The sequence below is a fragment of the Bufo gargarizans genome, chromosome 2 (assembly GCF_014858855.1).
Source record: "Bufo gargarizans isolate SCDJY-AF-19 chromosome 2, ASM1485885v1, whole genome shotgun sequence".
In the NCBI taxonomy this organism is placed as follows: Eukaryota; Metazoa; Chordata; class Amphibia; order Anura; family Bufonidae; genus Bufo; species Bufo gargarizans.
In genome coordinates, this window is record NC_058081.1 from 143,221,136 (window position 1) to 143,240,669 (window position 19,534).

Genomic DNA, 19,534 nt, shown 5'->3' on the forward strand with positions numbered 1-19,534 from the left:
TCATGCTGCAACATGATGTGATGGTTGTGGATGAATGGCACCACAATGGACCTCGGGATCTCGTCACGGTCATGCCATCAATAAAATGCACCTGTGTTTGTTGTCCGTAACATACGCCTGGCCATACCATAACCAGGCCACCGCCACCTTGGGCCACTGGATCCACAATGTTGATGTGAGAAAACTGCTCACCCACATGATGGCACACATGCTGTCTGCCATCTGCCCTGAACAGTGAAAACCGGCACTCATCCGTAAACAGAACACCCCTCCAACGTGCCAGGCGCAATTGAATGTGAGCATTTGCCCACTCAAGTTGGTTACGACGACGAACTGCAGTCAGGTCCAGACCCCGATGAGGAAGACAAGCATGCAGATGAGCTTCCCTGAGACGGTTTCTGACAGGTTGTGCAGAAATTCTTTGGTTATGCAAACCGATTGTTGCTTCAGCTGTCCGGGTGGCTGGTCTCAGACGATCATGGAGGTGAACATGGTGGATGTGGAGGTCCTGGGCTGGTGTGGTTACACGTGGTCTGCAGTTGTGAGGCCTGTCGGATGTACTGCCAAATTCTTTGAAACTCCTTTGGAGATGGATTATAGTAGAGAAATCAACATTAATTTCATGGGCAACAGCTCTGGTAGACATTCCTGCAGTCAGCATGCCAATTGCACGCTATCTCAAAAGTTGTGGCATTGTGCTGTGTGATCAAACTGCACATTTCAGAGTGGTCTTTTATTGTGGGAAGTCTAAGGCGCACCTGTGCAATATTCATGCTGTCTAATCAGCACCTTGATATGCCACACCTGTGAGGTGGGATGGATTATCTCAGCAAAGGAGAAGTGCTTACTAACACAGATTTAGGCCTCATGCAAATCGCAGATCCGCAAAACACTGTATGGCAACCGTGCGCGTTCCGCAATTTGCGGAACGGCACAGACAGCCTTCAATATAAATGCCTATTCTTGTTCGCAAAGCCCGGAAAAGAATAGGACATGTTGTTTTTTTTTTTTTTTTTTTTTAGCAGGGCCACGGAACAGAGCAACGGATGCGGACAGCACACTGAGTGTTGTCCGCATCCTTTGCGGCCCCATTGAAGTGAATGGGTCAGCATCCGAGCCGCCAAAACGGCAGTTCAGATGCGGACCCAAACAACGGTGCATGAGCCTTAGGCCTCATGCACACGACCGTTGTTGTGTTCCGTTCCGCAAAATGGGGTTCCGTTGTTCCGTGATCCGTTTCCGTGTGTCTTCCTTTATTTTTGGAGGAGCACCAGACATGAAGCAAAGTAAAAAAAAAAAGTCTAAGTCAAGTTTGCCATGCAAATGATAGGAAAAAAAACGGACGCGGATGACAATCTTGTGTGCCTCCGCATTTTTTCATGGTCTTATTGACTTGAATGGGTCCGCAAACCGTTTTCCGTGAAAAAAATAGGACAGGTTATATTTTTTTTTTATCACGGACGCGGATGACAAACGGTGCATTAGCCGAGTTTTCAACTGTCAATGGGTCCGCAGAAAAACAGAACAACGGACATGGAATGAAACAACGGTCGTGTGCATGAAGCCTTAGACAGATTTGTGAACAATATTTGAGAGTAATGGGTATTTTGTGTTTGTAGAAAATGTTTCAGATCTTTGAGTTCAGCAAAATGGGAGCAAAACCAAAGTGTTGCGTTTATATTTTTGTTCAGTGTATGAACATGGGACCAACACAGATGCCGTCAGCTGCCAAGCACACATGTAACAGGTCAGCCAGTTTCATAGGTACAAATCTGCTGACAGATGCCCTTTAATTTTCTTGTTCACACAAGCAGTATCACTCTCGTTTGTGGCACGTGGCCCAGCTTGTACATTGGTTCTTATATTGGTGCCATGATTAGCAGTATAGTGTATTTTTCTACCTAATAATAAAAAAATGGACACTCAAAAGCAACCAAAACTAGCTTTGACTCCACAGTCCTGGTTAGAAGCCAGTGAGATCTGTTACAGACTGGGGCCGGTGTGAACAGAGCCTTACCATTTTATGTAATAAGGGTGTTGTCCTCATTACCTGCAGATGTAAACAGCAATTTATATCTATAAAACAATTAATTGCAAGTTAAAAACATAATAGCTCGGTTTATGTTGTAAACAGTTACATCAGTATGGAGTGCCTGGTCAATCGCTGCTGTACACACCGTTTTGTCTTCTAGTCTGCTTGCACTGCGATAATGGTTAACCCACATTCCCCTCTTCAAAGGATGCATATATTGTCTTAATTCATTCCAGGGCCACTGGTTTATACCCAAGTAACCTATCTGACCCTTTGAAAATCCATCACAGCCCTCTAATGTAAAGGTGCTTTATAAAGTAGACTCCTGGACTCTCTGATATTTTTAGTTACTTTATCCTCCTTTAGTAAGTTCAGATTTCCTTTGTCTTATCTACCATTCTGTTTTCCCATTGTCTTATAAATTGCTATGGATTATGTATTACTGTGCTGCGCTGTGGTATGTGTTGTTGTAGTGGCAGTATTCTGTGCTGCGCTGTGGTATGTGTTGTTGTAGTGGCAGTATTCTGTGCTGCGCTGTGGTACTACAACAACACATACCACAGCACAGAATACTGCCACTACAACAACACATACCACAGCACAGAATACTGCCACTACAACAACACATACCACAGCACAGAATACTGCCACTACAACAACACATACCACAGCACAGAATACTGCCACTACAACAACACATACCACAGCACAGAATACTGCCACTACAACAACACATACCACAGCACAGAATACTGCCACTACAACAACACATACCACAGCACAGAATACTGCCACTACAACAACACATACCACAGCACAGAATACTGCCACTACAACAACACATACCACAGCACAGAATACTGCCACTACAACAACACATACCACAGCACAGAATACTGCCACTACAACAACACATACCACAGCACAGAATACTGCCACTACAACAACACATACCACAGCACAGAATACTGCCACTACAACAACACATACCACAGCACAGAATACTGCCACTACAACAACACATACCACAGCACAGAATACTGCCTCTACAACAACACATACCACAGCACAGAATACTGCCACTACAACAACACATACCACAGCACAGAATACTGCCACTACAACAACACATACCACAGCACAGAATACTGCCACTACAACAACACATACCACAGCACAGAATACTGCCACTACAACAACACATACCACAGCACAGAATACTGCCACTACAACAACACATACCACAGCACAGAATACTGCCACTACAACAACACATACCACAGCACAGAATACTGCCACTACAACAACACATACCACAGCACAGAATACTGCCACTACAACAACACATACCACAGCACAGAATACTGCCTCTACAACAACACATACCACAGCACAGAATACTGCCACTACAACAACACATACCACAGCACAGAATACTGCCACTACAACAACACATACCACAGCACAGAATACTGCCACTACAACAACACATACCACAGCACAGAATACTGCCACTACAACAACACATACCACAGCACAGAATACTGCCACTACAACAACACATACCACAGCACAGAATACTGCCACTACAACAACACATACCACAGCACAGAATACTGCCACTACAACAACACATACCACAGCACAGAATACTGCCACTACAACAACACATACCACAGCACAGAATACTGCCACTACAACAACACATACCACAGCACAGAATACTGCCACTACAACAACACATACCACAGCACAGAATACTGCCACTACAACAACACATACCACAGCACAGAATACTGCCACTACAACAACACATACCACAGCACAGAATACTGCCACTACAACAACACATACCACAGCACAGAATACTGCCACTACAACAACACATACCACAGCACAGAATACTGCCACTACAACAACACATACCACAGCACAGAATACTGCCACTACAACAACACATACCACAGCACAGAATACTGCCACTACAACAACACATACCACAGCACAGAATACTGCCTCTACAACAACACATACCACATCACAGAATACTGCCTCTACAACAACACATACCACAGTGCAGCACACTGCCTCTACAACAACACATACCACAGTGCAGCACACTGCCTCTACAACAACACATACCACAGTGCAGCACAGTAATACATAATCCATAGCAATTTATAAGACAATGGGAAAACAGAACGGTAGATAAGACAAAGCAAACTGGCACCTAAGGGTACTTTCACACTAGCATTTTTCTCTTCCGGTGTTGTGTTCCGTCACAGGAGCTCAATACCGGAATAAAACTGATCAGTTTCATCCCCATGCATTCTGAATAGAGAGCAATCCGTTCAGTATGCATCAGGATGCCTTCAGTTCAGTCACTGTACGTCTTTTGGATGGAGAAAATACCGCAGCATGCTGCAGTTTTCTCTCCGGCCACAAAAAATCCTGAACACTTGCCGGAATGCTGGATCCGGTATTAATTTCTATTGAAATGTATTTGTGCCGGATCCGACATTAAGTGTTCTGCCAAAACGGATCCGGTTTTCCAGTCTGCACATGCGCAGACCTTGAAAAATGCAAAAAAATAAAATAAAATACCGGATCCGTTTTTCTGGATGATGCCGGAGAGACGGATGCGATATTTCAATGCATTTGGATCCGTCTGACAAATGCCACCCGTTTGCATCCAGATTGACTGATACGGCAGGCAGTTTCGGCAATGGAACTGCCTGCCGGAATCCTCTGCCGCAAGTGTGAAAGTACCCTTAATCGGAATACTTTTGTAATTGCATGTAATTAAAAAATTTAGCATAACCACTGAGTTATTCAATAAAATTTCTCTGTATAGCGCCACCTGCTGGTTTTTCTTATTTTTGTCTATCTCACTAAGCTAGTCAAACGTGCTCAGTTGACATCTTCAACCGGCACCAGCCATATGTCCTGTCTCAGGATAGGTCATCAGTATCTGATCGGTGGAGGTCCCACACGTAGGACCCTCGCTGATCAGCTGTTTGAGAAGGCAGCCAGTGGCGTCACGTTCATGTGTCACGTGGCTTAGGAGTCGCTCTGCCCCATTCAAGTGAAAGGGGCTGAGCATGATACCAAGCATAGCCGCTATACAATGTATGACGTATGGGGCAGTTTATTCATATTCATGATGCATCTTAATAGTGTATAAGCACAGTGCCTGTTCCAGGATCTGCATCTTACCCCTGGCAGGGGCAGACTGGCCATAGAAGCTGGCCCTTCTATGATTGTCGGGCATCCCGGGTGTCGGACCCCCACCGATCAGATCATTGTAAAAAAATAAATCTCTAAGTTTTGCTGCTTTGGCCTGTGCCAGTATCTACAGAAATACAATACGTTCCTAGTTACGTCTGATAATTGCCATTCTCTGCAGGATTTGGCATAGACAGCAGGGCTAAAGTAAGTGATCTGATGTAATGTACTGCTGATAAAGTGGAGGATGCCAACACCTGTGCCCGCTCATCATCCTGAGGACATCCCTCCTCCCCACATATAAACATTATATGGGGCAGCAGCCCGATATGGTGGTGGTCAGCTGCTAAAGCGAATGCAGTGCAATATCATCGCCTCCTAGGCTGGCAGAGTAGCAGACAACACTGACGTAATCCCTCTTCTCCTCTCAATTGCAAAATCATTGCCACAACATATCCTTTTCATTGTCCTTCTTATTGAAATGCTGGTTGCTGTGCACACAGGAGGGCGATGGAGTGAACTAGAAAAGAATCGGAGCTTTGTGCCGTTCTTTGGATGGGAATCATTTGCCGGAGCTCCCTGTACTAGGTTTGTAATATAAAGAAGGCAGACAACAGAATTCATCACATGTTAAACACAGTGGGTGCTCTTGTTTTTCAGATTTCTATCCAGCTGAAGTAACCTACACTGATCTCAAGGGATTGTCTGATTTTAGGCTCCCATGCACACTACAGTATCTATTTTGCAGTCCGTAAATCGCAGATCCGCAAAACATGGATCCTGGCCGTCTGCATGGCATGCCCTAAATATATATATATATATATATATATATATATATATATATATATATATATATATATATATATATATATATGCAGCAGGCTGAATCCAGCCTGCTTTTGTGGGAGGGGCGTAGGGGGCTTCTTAAGCCCAAGCCGCCCAGCTCACCGGGTGCACGTCCTCTCTCGCATGACGCTGGTAGGAGGAGCTGCACCCGTCACTTGCATTTACGGCCCGAAAGCTGCCTGCACGTGCAGCGGTTTCTGCACGCCAGAACCGCCAACTCCAAGAAGGTAAATCCCCCCCCCTCCGGTAACCTCATCCCCGTCCCCCACCCTCCTCAGCTCCCGCCCGTCCCCCCGCCACCAGTCTCCTCCGCACCCCGCCCGGTCACTTGCCTCCTCTCCTTCCGCTTCCGTCTCGCCGGCTTGCGCTCCAACCTGGAGCGCATCACGTGACCGCGGCTCGGCGTCCCGGAAGTCGGCAGGAGCGGGCGCTTCAGTCTCTGGCCCCGGCTCGTCCTCCTCTCGCTCCCAGCGCTCGTGGATGCACGGATATCCACGAGCGTCGGGGGATTCCCCTAGCTTCAGCGGCACTCCCCCCCCCTCGGACCCAGCCGGACCGCTGCCGGTGCCGTTGGTCGTGGGGGAGGATAGTGATAGCACTGCAATTGCAAAAGCGTGAACTAATTAGAGCCGAGTGGGGCTTCGGGTGGGCTGCTGAATGTCAGTGTCTACAAAATGTGTCCCGATGTGGCTTCTTGCCGATTCATTATGTATTCTCTAGGCCTTGTTTGGTATTGTTTTGTGTTGACACCTGGCGTGGATGCATGGATATCCACGAGCGTCTGGGGGGGAAAAGGGGGGGGGGGGGGCCTGGATGACAGCCCAGCTTGCTGCCTGGCGTGCCCCTGCCCAGGCCGGTACCCCGCTCCCGACCGCGGCAGGGAGCCAGGGAGGAAGGGAGAAAAAAAAAAAAAAAAAAAAAAAAAAAAAATGTTTCCCAACCCGTCCACCCTCCACTACTTTTCTGTCCGCAGGAACGCCCTGCTCTCTTCTCATCTCTTTCCGCTCTCTTAAAAAAAAAAAAAAAAAAAAAAAAAAGTTCACAGGCAAGGCCTGTTTCCATCCGACATCGCCTGGCCGTGTCCTATCTCTCTCTTTTGTTTTTCCGCTCGGGTCACGCAACCCAGGTGTCTTCAAGGTGGTACGCCCACCTCGCATGCCCACACCTACCCCGGGCCTGGTACGCCCAGGCCCCACTTTGTCCCAACGGTCTTCTTCACAGGTACGCCCTGAACCGCCCCTCAACCCGTCCACCCAGGGTCGCCGGGCTCACATTTCTCTCAGCGTCCCCTCGCTACAACCCCATCGGTTCCGCAAGGACGCAACCCCACCCACGTGTTTTTCCACTCCTTGGCTCGCCGCTGCAGCAGTCAAGCGCCATCCCCCGGCTCCGGCCCGGTCAAATGCCAGGAAACCTCTGGTCTCGCACCAGTTGCGCTTTCCTTAAATCAACACGTTCGGTCTTGTCCTTTCAGGTGACTAAGCTACTCCGTGAGTGCTCCCTTGGAATCCTTTGGCCCCTTTTTTTTTTTTTTTTTTTTTTTTTTTCTCGTCCAGGTAAGTAGCGGCCACGATTCACTATTCCGGCCGTCCGGCACAGCCAATCGTGGCATCATATACTGTTCTTTTCAGGTGAACCAGGGATAATCTCGGCTTCGCCAGGTCTCTTCCGTCCCCTCTGTTCACGGCATTAACAGCTCCAGCATCTTAAGGTAAGGTTATAAACCACGCCCAGTAAGGGGACCTCGCGTCCTCCGGCCTCGCCCCGACGCTGGGCACCTCCGTCCCGCCACGCGCTTCTCTCTGTAATACCACCCGCACCCACCTCGCTTCCCCCTCCAGCTTTCCTTTTCCCTCTTCGTTTCAGCTCCAACATGTCCCACGTGTCCGACATCGAGGACGCTCTATCGATCGTGGAGTCTGCGGTATCGGAACGGGCAAGTCGCTCTTCTTACCGGACATGGACCATCCCCAAGATGATTGCCGAGCTGGACAAGCGAGGAATCCGCCATTCGGCCACAGCCCGAAAGGCCGAATTATATCACCTATTGTTTCCCGAGCCATCTACAGGGTCCACGGAGCAGATCCCCATGTCGACCATACAGCTGTCACTAACGCAGCTACACGCCACCATAAACAATTTGTCCAGTTCCATCTGTGACATGAATACCAGGCTCCAGGCAGTCGAAAGCAGGGATGCTTCACCTGCCGCACCCTCCAGTCCCGCCCCTGGTCCTTCCACTTCCCAGCCCTCTTCCTCAGGTAGGTTGTCTGGGCCGCCCGAAATAGCCCCCTCCTTTTTCGTCCCCGAAAACCTGCGCAGGGACATTCTCGCAGGCAAGGACGTGAACCTGGCTGCGGTCCTCATCTCCACGCACGACACGGTGGAAAACCGGACCATCGCTTGCGGGGACGTGTCCGTAGTCCTGAAGGCCAAAGACGCGAGGTTGAACAAAAAACTCTCCATCCCAGAGTTCGTGCTCGCGTTCAGCCTCTACCGCGACATCATCTGCGCAGCACACCCAGCCAGAAGAGAGGAGCTGGACGCATATTTATACAGGGTCACGGAGCTTGGGCACAAATATGGAGGATTTGCATATTACGACTATCACCGGTCATTTTCGGCGAAGGCAGCTGCAGCCCTCGCCCAGTTCCAGCATATTACCAACTGGGCCTCCCTCGACATGGAGCTATTCTGCAGACACTTTGCAGGTCTCAGGTCTCCTTTTTGCTCCTTCTGCCAGTCAGTCCTGCACGCCTCCGATTGGTGCCCAAGCTCCCACGCCTCCCCCCTGCCAAAACAGCAGCCGAGCACTTCGGCCCCCCAGAAACCGGGTCCGCTCCTGGACAAATTGGGTCGCCCCATCGTGTACCTGGGAAAAAACCAGTTGTGCAACAACTTCAACTCCAGCTTCTGCAACTATAGCAAATGTAAGGCGCTCCACATTTGTTCCACCTGCTTCCGGGCCCACCCCCAGTCCACCTGCTCCCAGCGCTCGGCCAAAAGCTGACTGGCCGACATTAATGTCCCCCTTCTCATCTCCCTCCTCAATACCCACCACGATCCCGCCTTCGTCCAATTCCTGCATTCCGGTTTTTCATCAGGCTTCCACACCGGCCTGGTCACCCTGCCTCGGGATTCCTGGGAGACCCCCAATCTCATGTCAGCCATGACGGACCCGGCCTCGGTGGATTCCCTTCTGCAGGTCGAGCTGCAGAAGGGTTTCATCATAGGGCCTTTTCCCACCCCTCCCTTCCAAGTCTACAGGGTGAGCCCCATTGGGTTGGTCCGCAGCAAAAATTCCAATAAAACCGATTAATATATGATTTGTCAGCGCCTCATGCATCCAGCACCCCGAGCCTCAACTCGTTGATACCATCGGAAGAATACTCCATGCGCTATTCTTCCCTGGACGAAGCCATCCAACTCATCCTACAGGTAGGGGCAGGGGCTTGGCTCTCAAAAGCGGACATTTCGGACGCTTTCAAGCTTCTACCAATCCAGCCCCACCTCTGGAGGTTTCAGTATTACTTTGCCACCCGCCTCACGTTCGGGTCAAAGAGCAGCCCCTGGCTCTTTGATCAGTTCGCCCAGGCCCTCCGTTGGATCCTGGTAAACCACGGCAACTGTCCCAGAGTCATACACTACCTGGACGATTTCTTACTGGTCGAGAACCCAAACCACGTGCCCGACAGGTTGGAAAGCCTCCTCTGCATTTTTTCCGCCTTACAGGTCCCAGTGGCGCCATCAAAGGTTGACGGCCCTAGCACGGTCCTCACCTTCTTGGGTATCACGCTCGATACCTGCAGAATGGAAGCCAGACTCCCAGAGGACAAACTAGTCAGGCTCCAGTCATGCATTTCTGCTCACATCGGTTCCAGAACCATGTCCAAGGGCGACCTGCAGTCACTTTTGGGTTCTCTCAACTTTGCAACCCGCATCATGCCGCAGGGACGATCCTTCACAGCAAGACTCCTCCAGTTGTTACCCACAGCCTCAACCCAGGACTCGCTGATCCAACTGGACCGTGAAGCCCTGGCCGACCTGGACATGTGGAGGGTCTTTCTGTCAGCATGGAATGGCATCTCCATGTTCGTCCCTCACTGGAGCCCCACCTGCCCGACCGTGTACTCCGACGCGGCAGCATCCGTCGGGTTCGGCGCCTTATTCGGCCACCAGTGGTTCGCTGATTCCTGGCCCTCCCAGATCCTCTCAGACCCTCAAGCCATCCAGTCCTCTCCTCTCCTTGAATTGTACCCCATCGTGGCAGCAGCTCAAGTCTGGGGCAAAGTATGGAGCAACATGCCCGTGCGTTTTTTCACCGACAACCACACGGTCGTCGACATCATCTCCAAAGGCAGATCCAGTTCACCCAAAGTCATGCGCTTCCTACGCAAACTCACCTGGCTTGCCCTCAAGTACAATTTCCATGTTTCTTGCACCCACATCCAGGGTATCAGGAACGTCGCAGCAGATGCCTTGTCTCGCTTAAACCTGACTCTCTTCTTCCAGGTCATGCCTCAAGCCGACAGAATCGGGATTCCACCCCCGGACTTCGGCTCTCTGATCCTGGACTAGACAGGCACCTAGTCATGGCTCATACTCTCATCCGCAAGTCCCTGTCCGAAAACTCCACAAGGAACTACCAGTCGAGTTGGAAAGCTTTCGAGGTATTTCGTCACCTTCACCCCAGGGGCAACGTAAGCGAAACCGCTTTCATCATGGCTTTCCTGGCATACTGCCACAAGGACCTACACCTCTCCTTCAGCACCATCAGATCGTATCTGTCAGGAGTCCAGCATCACCTCATGATCCGTCAGCCAGACAGCAACCCTATCTTTTCTTCCCACGCCATCAAAGCCACACTGCGGGGTATTCAAAAATGCTCTCACAAATCCGGACCCGCCAGGCAACCCGTCTCAGGGGACCTGTTCAGGAAACTCTCATCCTCCCTAGACGGCAGTCCTTTTGGCCCTTTCAGAAGCTGCATTCTCAAAGCCGCCCTCTACCTAAGCTTCTACGGCTTTCTCCGGCCCGGGGAATTCACCGGCACCTCTCCTCACAACTCAGGCCCGGCTCTAAACCAACTCACCCGTAGTCGCGAGCATTTCACCTTCACCTTGCCAGTCTCCAAAACCTCACAAATCGGGCCCCCAGTGCACATAGAATACTTCCCGACTTCCAACTCCTGGTGTCCCGTGGCCGTCCTCAACGGGTTACTCACCACACTGGGCAATCGGGCTCCTGCCAGCCCTCTCCTTCCTTTCCCGTCACGACCTCTCACGTCCTCGCAGTTTGTCAAACACATTCGCAGCCTCGCGTCCGGGTTAGGGTTCAACCCCCAGGCCATCACGGGCCATTCATTCCGGATCGGAGCCGCCTCCGCCGCCTCCAAACATGGGGTCCCGGCCCATATCATCCGTAAGATGGGCCGCTGGAAGTCCTCTTGCTTCTCACGATACATCCCGCACCCGAAAGCCGAAATCGCTGCGGCTTTCTCTGACTTAGTTCTGTAGTACCATCTTTCACAATAAAGAGTCGCTCCTTACACCTTTTCTACTCGTATTTTGCCCCCTTTATTTGGCCTACCCTCGTCACGTGGCAACAGGCACACCACCAGCCACTGTAGCTAGATTAGGTTCAGTCACACTCCACAGGCTTCGCGCCGCAGCCAGGACCACAAATATATATATCTATATATTTTTTTTTTTTTACCCCTGTAGAAACATCCTTTCTTGTCCGCAAAATATCTATATTGTTTGTGGGCTAGCAGAATGGACAAATAGATGGGGACTCATTGAAATGAATCAGTCTGCATCCAGTCGGGAAAAATGTGGATTGGATGTGGACCAAAAATACGTGCATGGGGCCTAATGGAGTAAGTCATAAACTTAAAGGGGGTGTCAGTATAACTCCTCGTTTGAATCGTTCCAGCGCTGCAGCTCCCAGTAGTCTCCGCCAGACAAAAAGTGAGGACATCCCATCCTTGGTCATGAGAAGACTGCACCCAGTCACTGCTCTTGCACATGTGATCACGGAGTCCATTGATTGGCTGCAGCGGTCTCTTGATCACTTCTGGTCTGGTGGGACTTGCTTAAAGGGGTTCTGCACTTTCAATTAACTGATGATCTATCCTCTGGATAGATCATCAGCTTCTGATCGGCCGGGGTCCGACACCCGGGACCCCCGCCGATCAGCTGTTTGAGAAGGCAGTGGCGCTCCAGCAGCGCCGCTGCCTTCTCACTGTTTACCGCCGGGCCGCCCGCCCACTGACGTCACGACTTGTATCAACTAGAGTGGGCGCGGCTAAGCTCCATTCAAGTGAACAGAGCTTAGCCGCGCCCACTGTAGTTGATACAAGTCGTGACGTCAGTGGGCGGGCGGCCCGGCGGTAAACAGTGAGAAGGCCGCGGCGCTGCTGGAGCGCCGCTGCCTTCTCAAACAGCTGATCGGCGGGGGTCCCGGGTGTCGGACCCCGGCCGATCAGAAGCTGATGATCTATCCAGAGGATAGATCATCAGTAAACTGAAAGTGCAGAACCCCTTTAAGGCCACTTTCACACTGGCGTTGTTAGAATCCGGCAGGCAGTTCCGTTGCCGTTACTGGTTACTGCCTGCCGGATCTGGCAAACAGTATGCAAACTAATATACTTTTTTTTCGGATCTGGTATTTTTTTTATTTATTTTTTTACTCGTTTTATTCAAGGATAGCAAAACAAGTATGGCACACACATGACATCACAAAGGCCCACGCAGGGGCTAATTAGAAATGCAGAGTCAATGCTGTATAAAGGCTACAATAACGTATACCTGGGGTGACATATATGGGTTATACATGACGATTGCACAGACGATACAGTTATGAGATAGCCTTAGTACACACTCAAAAAACAGCTAGTGTTGAAAGCTGCGCTATACACAGGGCAAAATCTTATGTAATAAACCAACCCCTAAGGCCCCTTTCACACGGGCGAGTTTTCCGTGCGGGTGCGATGCGTGCGGTGAACGCACTGCACCCGCACTGAATCCTGACCCATTCATTTCTATGAGACTGTGCACACGAGCGGTGATTTTCACGCATCACTTGTGCGTTGCGTGAAAATCGCAGCATGCTCCTCTTTGTGCGTTTTTCACGTAACGCAGGCCCTATAGAAATGAATGGGGTTGCGTGAAAATCGCATGCATCCGCAAGCAAGCGCGGATGCGGTGCGATTTTCACGCATGGGTTCTAGGTGACAGTCTATTCACTGTATTATTTTCCCTTATAACATGGTTATAAGGGAAAATAATAGCATTCTGAATACAGAATGCTTAGTATAATAGTGCTGGAAGGGTTAAAAATAATAAAAAAGTTAACTCACCTTCTCCTCTTGTTCGCGTAGACGCCGGTATGTTCTTTATCTGTGGGCTAAAGGACCTGTGGTGATGTCAGATCACATGCTCCATCACCATGGTGATGGACCATGTGATTGGAGCATGTGATCTGACATCACCTCAGGTCATTCAGCCCACAGCTAAAGAACAGACCGGGATCTACGCGAACAAGAGGAGAAGGTGAGTTAACTTTTTTATTATTTTTAACCCTTCCAGCACTATTATACTAAGCATTCTGTATTCAGAATGCTATTATTTTCCCTTATAACCATGTTATAAGGGAAAATAATACAATCTTCAGAACATCAATCCCAAGCCCGAACTTCTGTGAAGAAGTTCGGGTCTGGGTACCAAACATGCGCGATTTTTTCTCACGCGAGTGCAAAACGCATGACAATGTTTTGCACTCGCGCGGAAAAATCGCGCATTTTCCCGCAACGCACCCGCCTCTTATCCGGGCAAAAAACATGACGCCCGTGTGAAAGAGGCCTAAGAGTCCCCAGCCGTCATTTGTTGGCGCGGTGTGTGCAAAGTGAGCCGGATCTGGTATTTTTTTTTTTTTCCAAGATTTAAAATGAAACCCGCTCCTCCTATATCCTGGCTCATGCGCATACAGGTCTGGCAAGTGCGGTATTATTCTGGCATTTGGGCCGGAAAAAATACATTTTTGTCCGGTCGAATACCGTACAAGGGACAGAACTGAAGTCATACTGAACAGATTGCTTTCCATACAGAATGCATTAGGACAAAACTGATGCGTTTATTTCCGGTATTAAGACCCGTTACCAGATTTCAACACCAGAAAAGAATAACGCTAGTGTGAAAGTACCCTAAAAATCTTTCTTGTACATTGTGTCCCAGATCCCTGCAGTTTCTTCACTGTTTCAGGAGGTGTCTGGGTACAAGGGCCATTACATGTAGATGAGAGAACAGGCTGTAGCTTGCGTGCATGGCTTTAGTGCTGGGTGTCCTGACACCCTGCTGGTGCTGTGTACACATATTATGCAGCTGGTTTGGGAAATTCCTGCTCTCTTCCTTCAGTATTGTAATGCAGCCGTTTGACCGCAGAATACAGTTATGAGGGTCATTGTCAATCCATACAAAATGTGGGCACAATAACATCCTAGATTATGTTTTGGTCACTGTGCACACAGGTCATATCATTACTAGATTCTGAGGGTGTACTCTTCAGATGGTAGACCTCTCATTTGGCTAACAGCTGTTGCTACCCCCCCCCCCCCCCCAATGTGCTATAGTTTGCTGCATGGATGTGGGCAGTACACTCATGAGATCCATGTGCTGCCTGTATTGGCCCCATAGAAATTAATGAGTCTGTGTATATCTCAAATAATACCTCAAGGCACGGACCACATAGATTTCTAGTATAAATGTAATAATAACATATGTCAATGATGAAGATAAATAATAAAAACACTAAATAAAAAATAACAAAAATATTTTGTTTACTACCGTATTTTTCGCCCTATAAGACGCACCTGCCCATAAGTAGCACCGAGGAAAATAAGAAACATATTTTTTCATCAGAGCTCAGCTCAGAGCCCCAATCAGACCTCAGATTAGACCCCCAATTGGCACCTATTCAGACCTCAGCTCAACACCCCAATGTTAATAAGGCTGATCAGACCCCCAATCAAACCTTAGATCTCATGCCAAATTTTTATAAGACCCCCAATCAGACCTCAGATCAGACCTCCATGTTAGTAGGTCCCCCATGTAAAGCAGACATCAGATCAGAGAAAAATAAAAAATCAACTTACCTCTCCTTCTCTGGCCACTGCCGCCACCTTTCCTGAGACCTGACGGTTTTCCTGGTCTTACTGCCGTGCTGTGAGCCGACGCAAAACTACTGTACTGTAAAAAAACATTTCCAAGTGGTACCTCTAGCAGCGATGTGCAATAAAGGTTAAACTGGGGGGTGACAGTTTGACCTTTTATCGCACATTGCTGCACAATCTGACACTATCCAATCGGTGCTGCCAGTGTCGGACTGTGCAGTGACCCCCCCCCCCCCAACTGGTAACACCCATCATTGCAAATTGCCCTTAATTTATTCATAAATAATAGCAGGACTGCACAGCGCGGAGTCATAAGAATAGATGCTGTGGAATGGTTATTACCGGGGGAATGCAAGTAGTTACTAAAACAGACAGGTCAGGAGAGGGGACAGGTCCTCTTTAAATTGTAACCCTAAGGTGACTTATGCCCATCTACTACATTAGTCATTTTCACATGACTTGTTCAAAGCTATTTTTCCTTTGTTTTGTCAAGCAACGTTCCCATGAAAATTGGCTAGACGTGCTATTCTGTTTTTCCCATGGAATGGAATAGTTGTGCCACCAAAAAAATAAAATAAGGCTACTTTCACACTAGCGTTCATAGGTCAGTTTGTGAGCTCCGTTTGAAGGAGCTCATGAGCGGACCCGAACGCCTCCGTCCAGCCCTGATGCAGTCTGAATGGAGCGGATCCGCTCAGACTGCATCAGTCTGGTGGCGTTCAGCCTCCGCTCCGCTCGCCTCCGCACGGAGGCGAGCGGATCCGTTCAGACTTACAATGTAAGTCAATGGGAACGGATCCGCTTGAAGATGTCACCATATGGCTCAATCTTCAAGCGGATCCGTCCCCCATTGACTTTACATTGAAAGTCTGAACGGATCCGCTCAGGCTACTTTCACACTTAGAATGTTTTCTAAGTTTTATTAATGCAGACGGATCCGTACTGAACGGAGCCTCCGTCTGCATTAATATGATCGGATCCGTTCAGAACGGATCCGATCGAACGCTAGTGTGAAAGTAGCCTAAATGGTGCCTCTCCAGGGCCTTAAGGTTTGGTTGTGTATTACGCACGTAAAACCGGCAACATGTCAATTGATTGTGCAGATTTCACCCTCAGCCATTGAGTGGGATCTGTGGCAAATCTGCAACTAAGTCCGCAAATAATTTGGTGCAGAAATCCAAAGAACATCAGGTGAAACATACTGTAGATGACACCAGTTCTGTTGGGTGTGCACAGTGATGTCCCAGAAGTTTCATCTTGGCCTGTAAATCCCTGAGATGGTTGTATGTGCATGGTGTGATGAGAGGTGCCCCTGTTACTAGTTCAAGGACGAGTGGATACAGAACCATACAAAAACATTGGACATGTTCATTAAAAAGGTTCTAGTACAAAAACATGTTGTAGAGCTGGCAGCCTCCCTGTTACAAATAGCAGAGCAGCTCCTAACTGTAGGTGCATTTTAGCAGTGCCTTACTGCTAGTCGCCATTCAGTTACATCCATGGGATGGTGTTGGCACAGGCGCCGCTGTGTGCCCATGCCATGCACAGCAGGTGCTGGATGTTACATACACTTAACATCCCCCTGCAACTGCCAGGATCGGAGATGTCTATGAACCAGGCAGCTATGACACCTTGCAATGTGACCATAGGGTGCCCATGTGTTTTTATGGAAACAAGTGGCCTGATGAAGTCTACCACATCTTCCATCCGTCCACCTATTAGATCCTGCCAGAGGCTGACATACTGCAGTACAGATAATTATACCAGTGGTTGAGCCCCCTGCTGGTCAAATCTCATACTGGGACTGAAAGAAAGTGGAATAAAAATAAAATAAATTGTCTTCCGTAATAATAAAATAAAAATTAGACAGGTTTTCCGCTCCTGTTCTGGATAGGTCATCAGTATCATTTCGGTTGCGGTCTAACACCTGGCACCACTGCCGATCAGCTGCTTGAAGAGAAGGCTGCGCTCTATGCCAGCGCTGCCGCCTCTTCATTGTTTACCTGCTCGCTGTCGCAACAGCAGCGATGAGCAGGTGTAATTACAACTAAGCCATCCCATTCACTTCTATGGGACGGCTCCTTCCTATTTAAGTGTATAGGAACAAGCTGTCCCATTGAATTTAATGGGGCATTTTGTAATTACTCCTGCTCACCGCTGTGGAGGGAAGGCAGCGCTCCCACGAGCATGACCTTCTCTTCACCTGAGGATAGGTCATTAATAAATAACTTGGACAACCCCATTAAAAGGGAGAGGAAGCACATAGGTCATCAATATTTAAGCCTCTGCACAACCCCTTAAAAAAAAAAAAAGAAAAAAAAAAAAAAAGCACACCAGATCTACAGTTTTTTTGGGGGTCATCTCGCCTGCAAAAAATGGGTTAACACTAGGGATGAGTGAACCTCTTCAGTTTGAGGTTCGGGTTTACGCTGAATTGCGTTATGGATTCTGTTACCATGGAACATAATGCATTTCAATGATGGAATGCTTTAGAGGCATTCCGTCATAACAGAAGTCTATGGCCAGCATAACGGATCCGTCCAGTTTCCGTTATGCAGGAGATCTGCTGCCGGCAAATAACTAGACATCATGGGAACAAGGGATGGCATAATGATGGCTCTTCCCCATGCTGTGGAGGAGATCGTTGTATGTAATAGCAGCGGTCTCCTCTGCTAGCTAGCAAGCGATTGCCGGGAAGGAATGCTTTTTGCAGACTTGAGCTGCGTCATACAGAGATGGCTGTCAGTCGCTTATGAATGTACACAGGGGTGGTTATAAGTTAGAACAAGCAGGGTTTTAAATAGATAAATGACAAGTTTTACTGAATCTATATATCAATCTGCTCAGCTCCTCCTGCGCTGTAACACTGCATTTTATGGTGACCGCTCCTCTTTAAAATCTCCAGCCTTCTACATCCATTTACAGACTTCCAGCTGCATTTATTCTTCAGGGAAGGCGGTCGCAATTGTCCTTTAATTTCTTTGTCCGGATAGAGGGACACAGTGCGGCTGATAATGTACTGTTGTAAAGATATGAATGTTACATGCACAGACATAACCTGCAGGCTCAGAGGAACCAAGCGTGCATGTCACTTGGTGAGTCAGGACTGATAGCTGTGCGCTATCCAGGAGCTATATCGTACGAGGAGTGGGTTGGAGGCGCACTCTAAAACCTCTGCCTTGAGCTCCAGGAGAGCTTGTCCCACCCTTACTGCCCCCATTGTCAATACTTTTAGACAGAGTTCTTAGACACGGCTCTTGCGTACTGTCACTTCAGAACCTTGCGTCTTCGTCTGAAGTGCTGAGACAGCTGTCTAGCGGGGTGGAGCGCTCGGCACTGCATACCATAGGTTACTGAGAAGGCAGAACTTTAACTCACCTCTAACTGCGGCTCTCCTTGAGTACATGTGCAGCTCGGAGGAGCTGTTTACTATGACCACTTTGGCAAGCTCCTGGCTGCACAGGCTGGTTTCTTGTAAGCCCTGCTTGAAGGACGCATAACAATATTATCTAGTTCTTCACCTCTTGAGGATAAAACAGATTGCTAGAGACATTTGTTCCAGAGTAAGTTAGTCTATGCCTGTGCACGTAAGTACTCTTCCAGTTCCTTGCATTCTGTATTGTCTACTAATGATTAAATGACTTTATATATTTTTACAAAATGCTAGATTCAGTGACGTGCTGTTTTGCTTGTTCTAGGTGCAGCCTTCTGGAAGATTGATGTCACTTATAGGAATCCAAACTTCCTACACCGGTATTCAAGCACTTTGCTTCTAGAAGTAGATGACAATTGCATTTTTAAAAACTGACTGCCTTCTATAATGTACATATCCCAGGACATATAGAGCATGCTAAAACCTGTGCCTTTTCACATAGTTAGAAGCCCGTGGGTATCCCTTTACCACTCATGTATCTTGTCCTTGCTGCTAAACATTGTGCCCTGAAGCTGGATGCCTTAGAACTGACCCCATCGTTTCACAAGATCTGTCCTATTTTTACGTGATGGTTCCAGAGCGTGATGTTAGGCCCACTAATTTGTGATGTCATCTCTGACCCCACCCTGCGAGGGTGACAGCTCGACACCCAGATTTTTTGTCGGTGCCCGAGATGATGAGACAGACTTCCTGGAATCAAACATGAATCCATACGAGGTTGATTTCTATGAAGAAGAGGAAGATGAAGATGAGGAAGAGACGGTAAGGAAAATCCTCCATCAAATCAGTTTGTTTAGTAGTGTATGAAATGTTTTTTCCTTTTTCTTCC

General features: G+C 48.5%; 1 protein-coding gene across 13 annotated transcripts in view; it reads left to right on the plus strand.

Moving 5' to 3' along the window:
• The window catches only part of PPIP5K1 (diphosphoinositol pentakisphosphate kinase 1), a 254,458-nt gene that overhangs the window by 11,847 nt on the left and 223,077 nt on the right, over positions 1-19,534 (plus strand). For 10 of the 13 annotated variants that reach the window (XR_006387809.1, XR_006387810.1, XM_044279547.1 and 7 more), the window contains exons 1-2: positions 18,674-18,859; positions 18,971-19,467. Coding sequence is in view for 11 of the 13 variants with exons in the window: in XM_044279547.1 (XP_044135482.1) it covers positions 19,312-19,467 (156 nt within the window). In the remaining 2 variants the exon portion in view is untranslated. Of the gene's footprint in view, positions 1-5,782; positions 5,846-18,673; positions 18,860-18,970; positions 19,468-19,534 lie in introns of those variants that run through there. The other 3 variants (XM_044279548.1, XM_044279550.1, XM_044279549.1) reach the window with 2 other exon arrangements.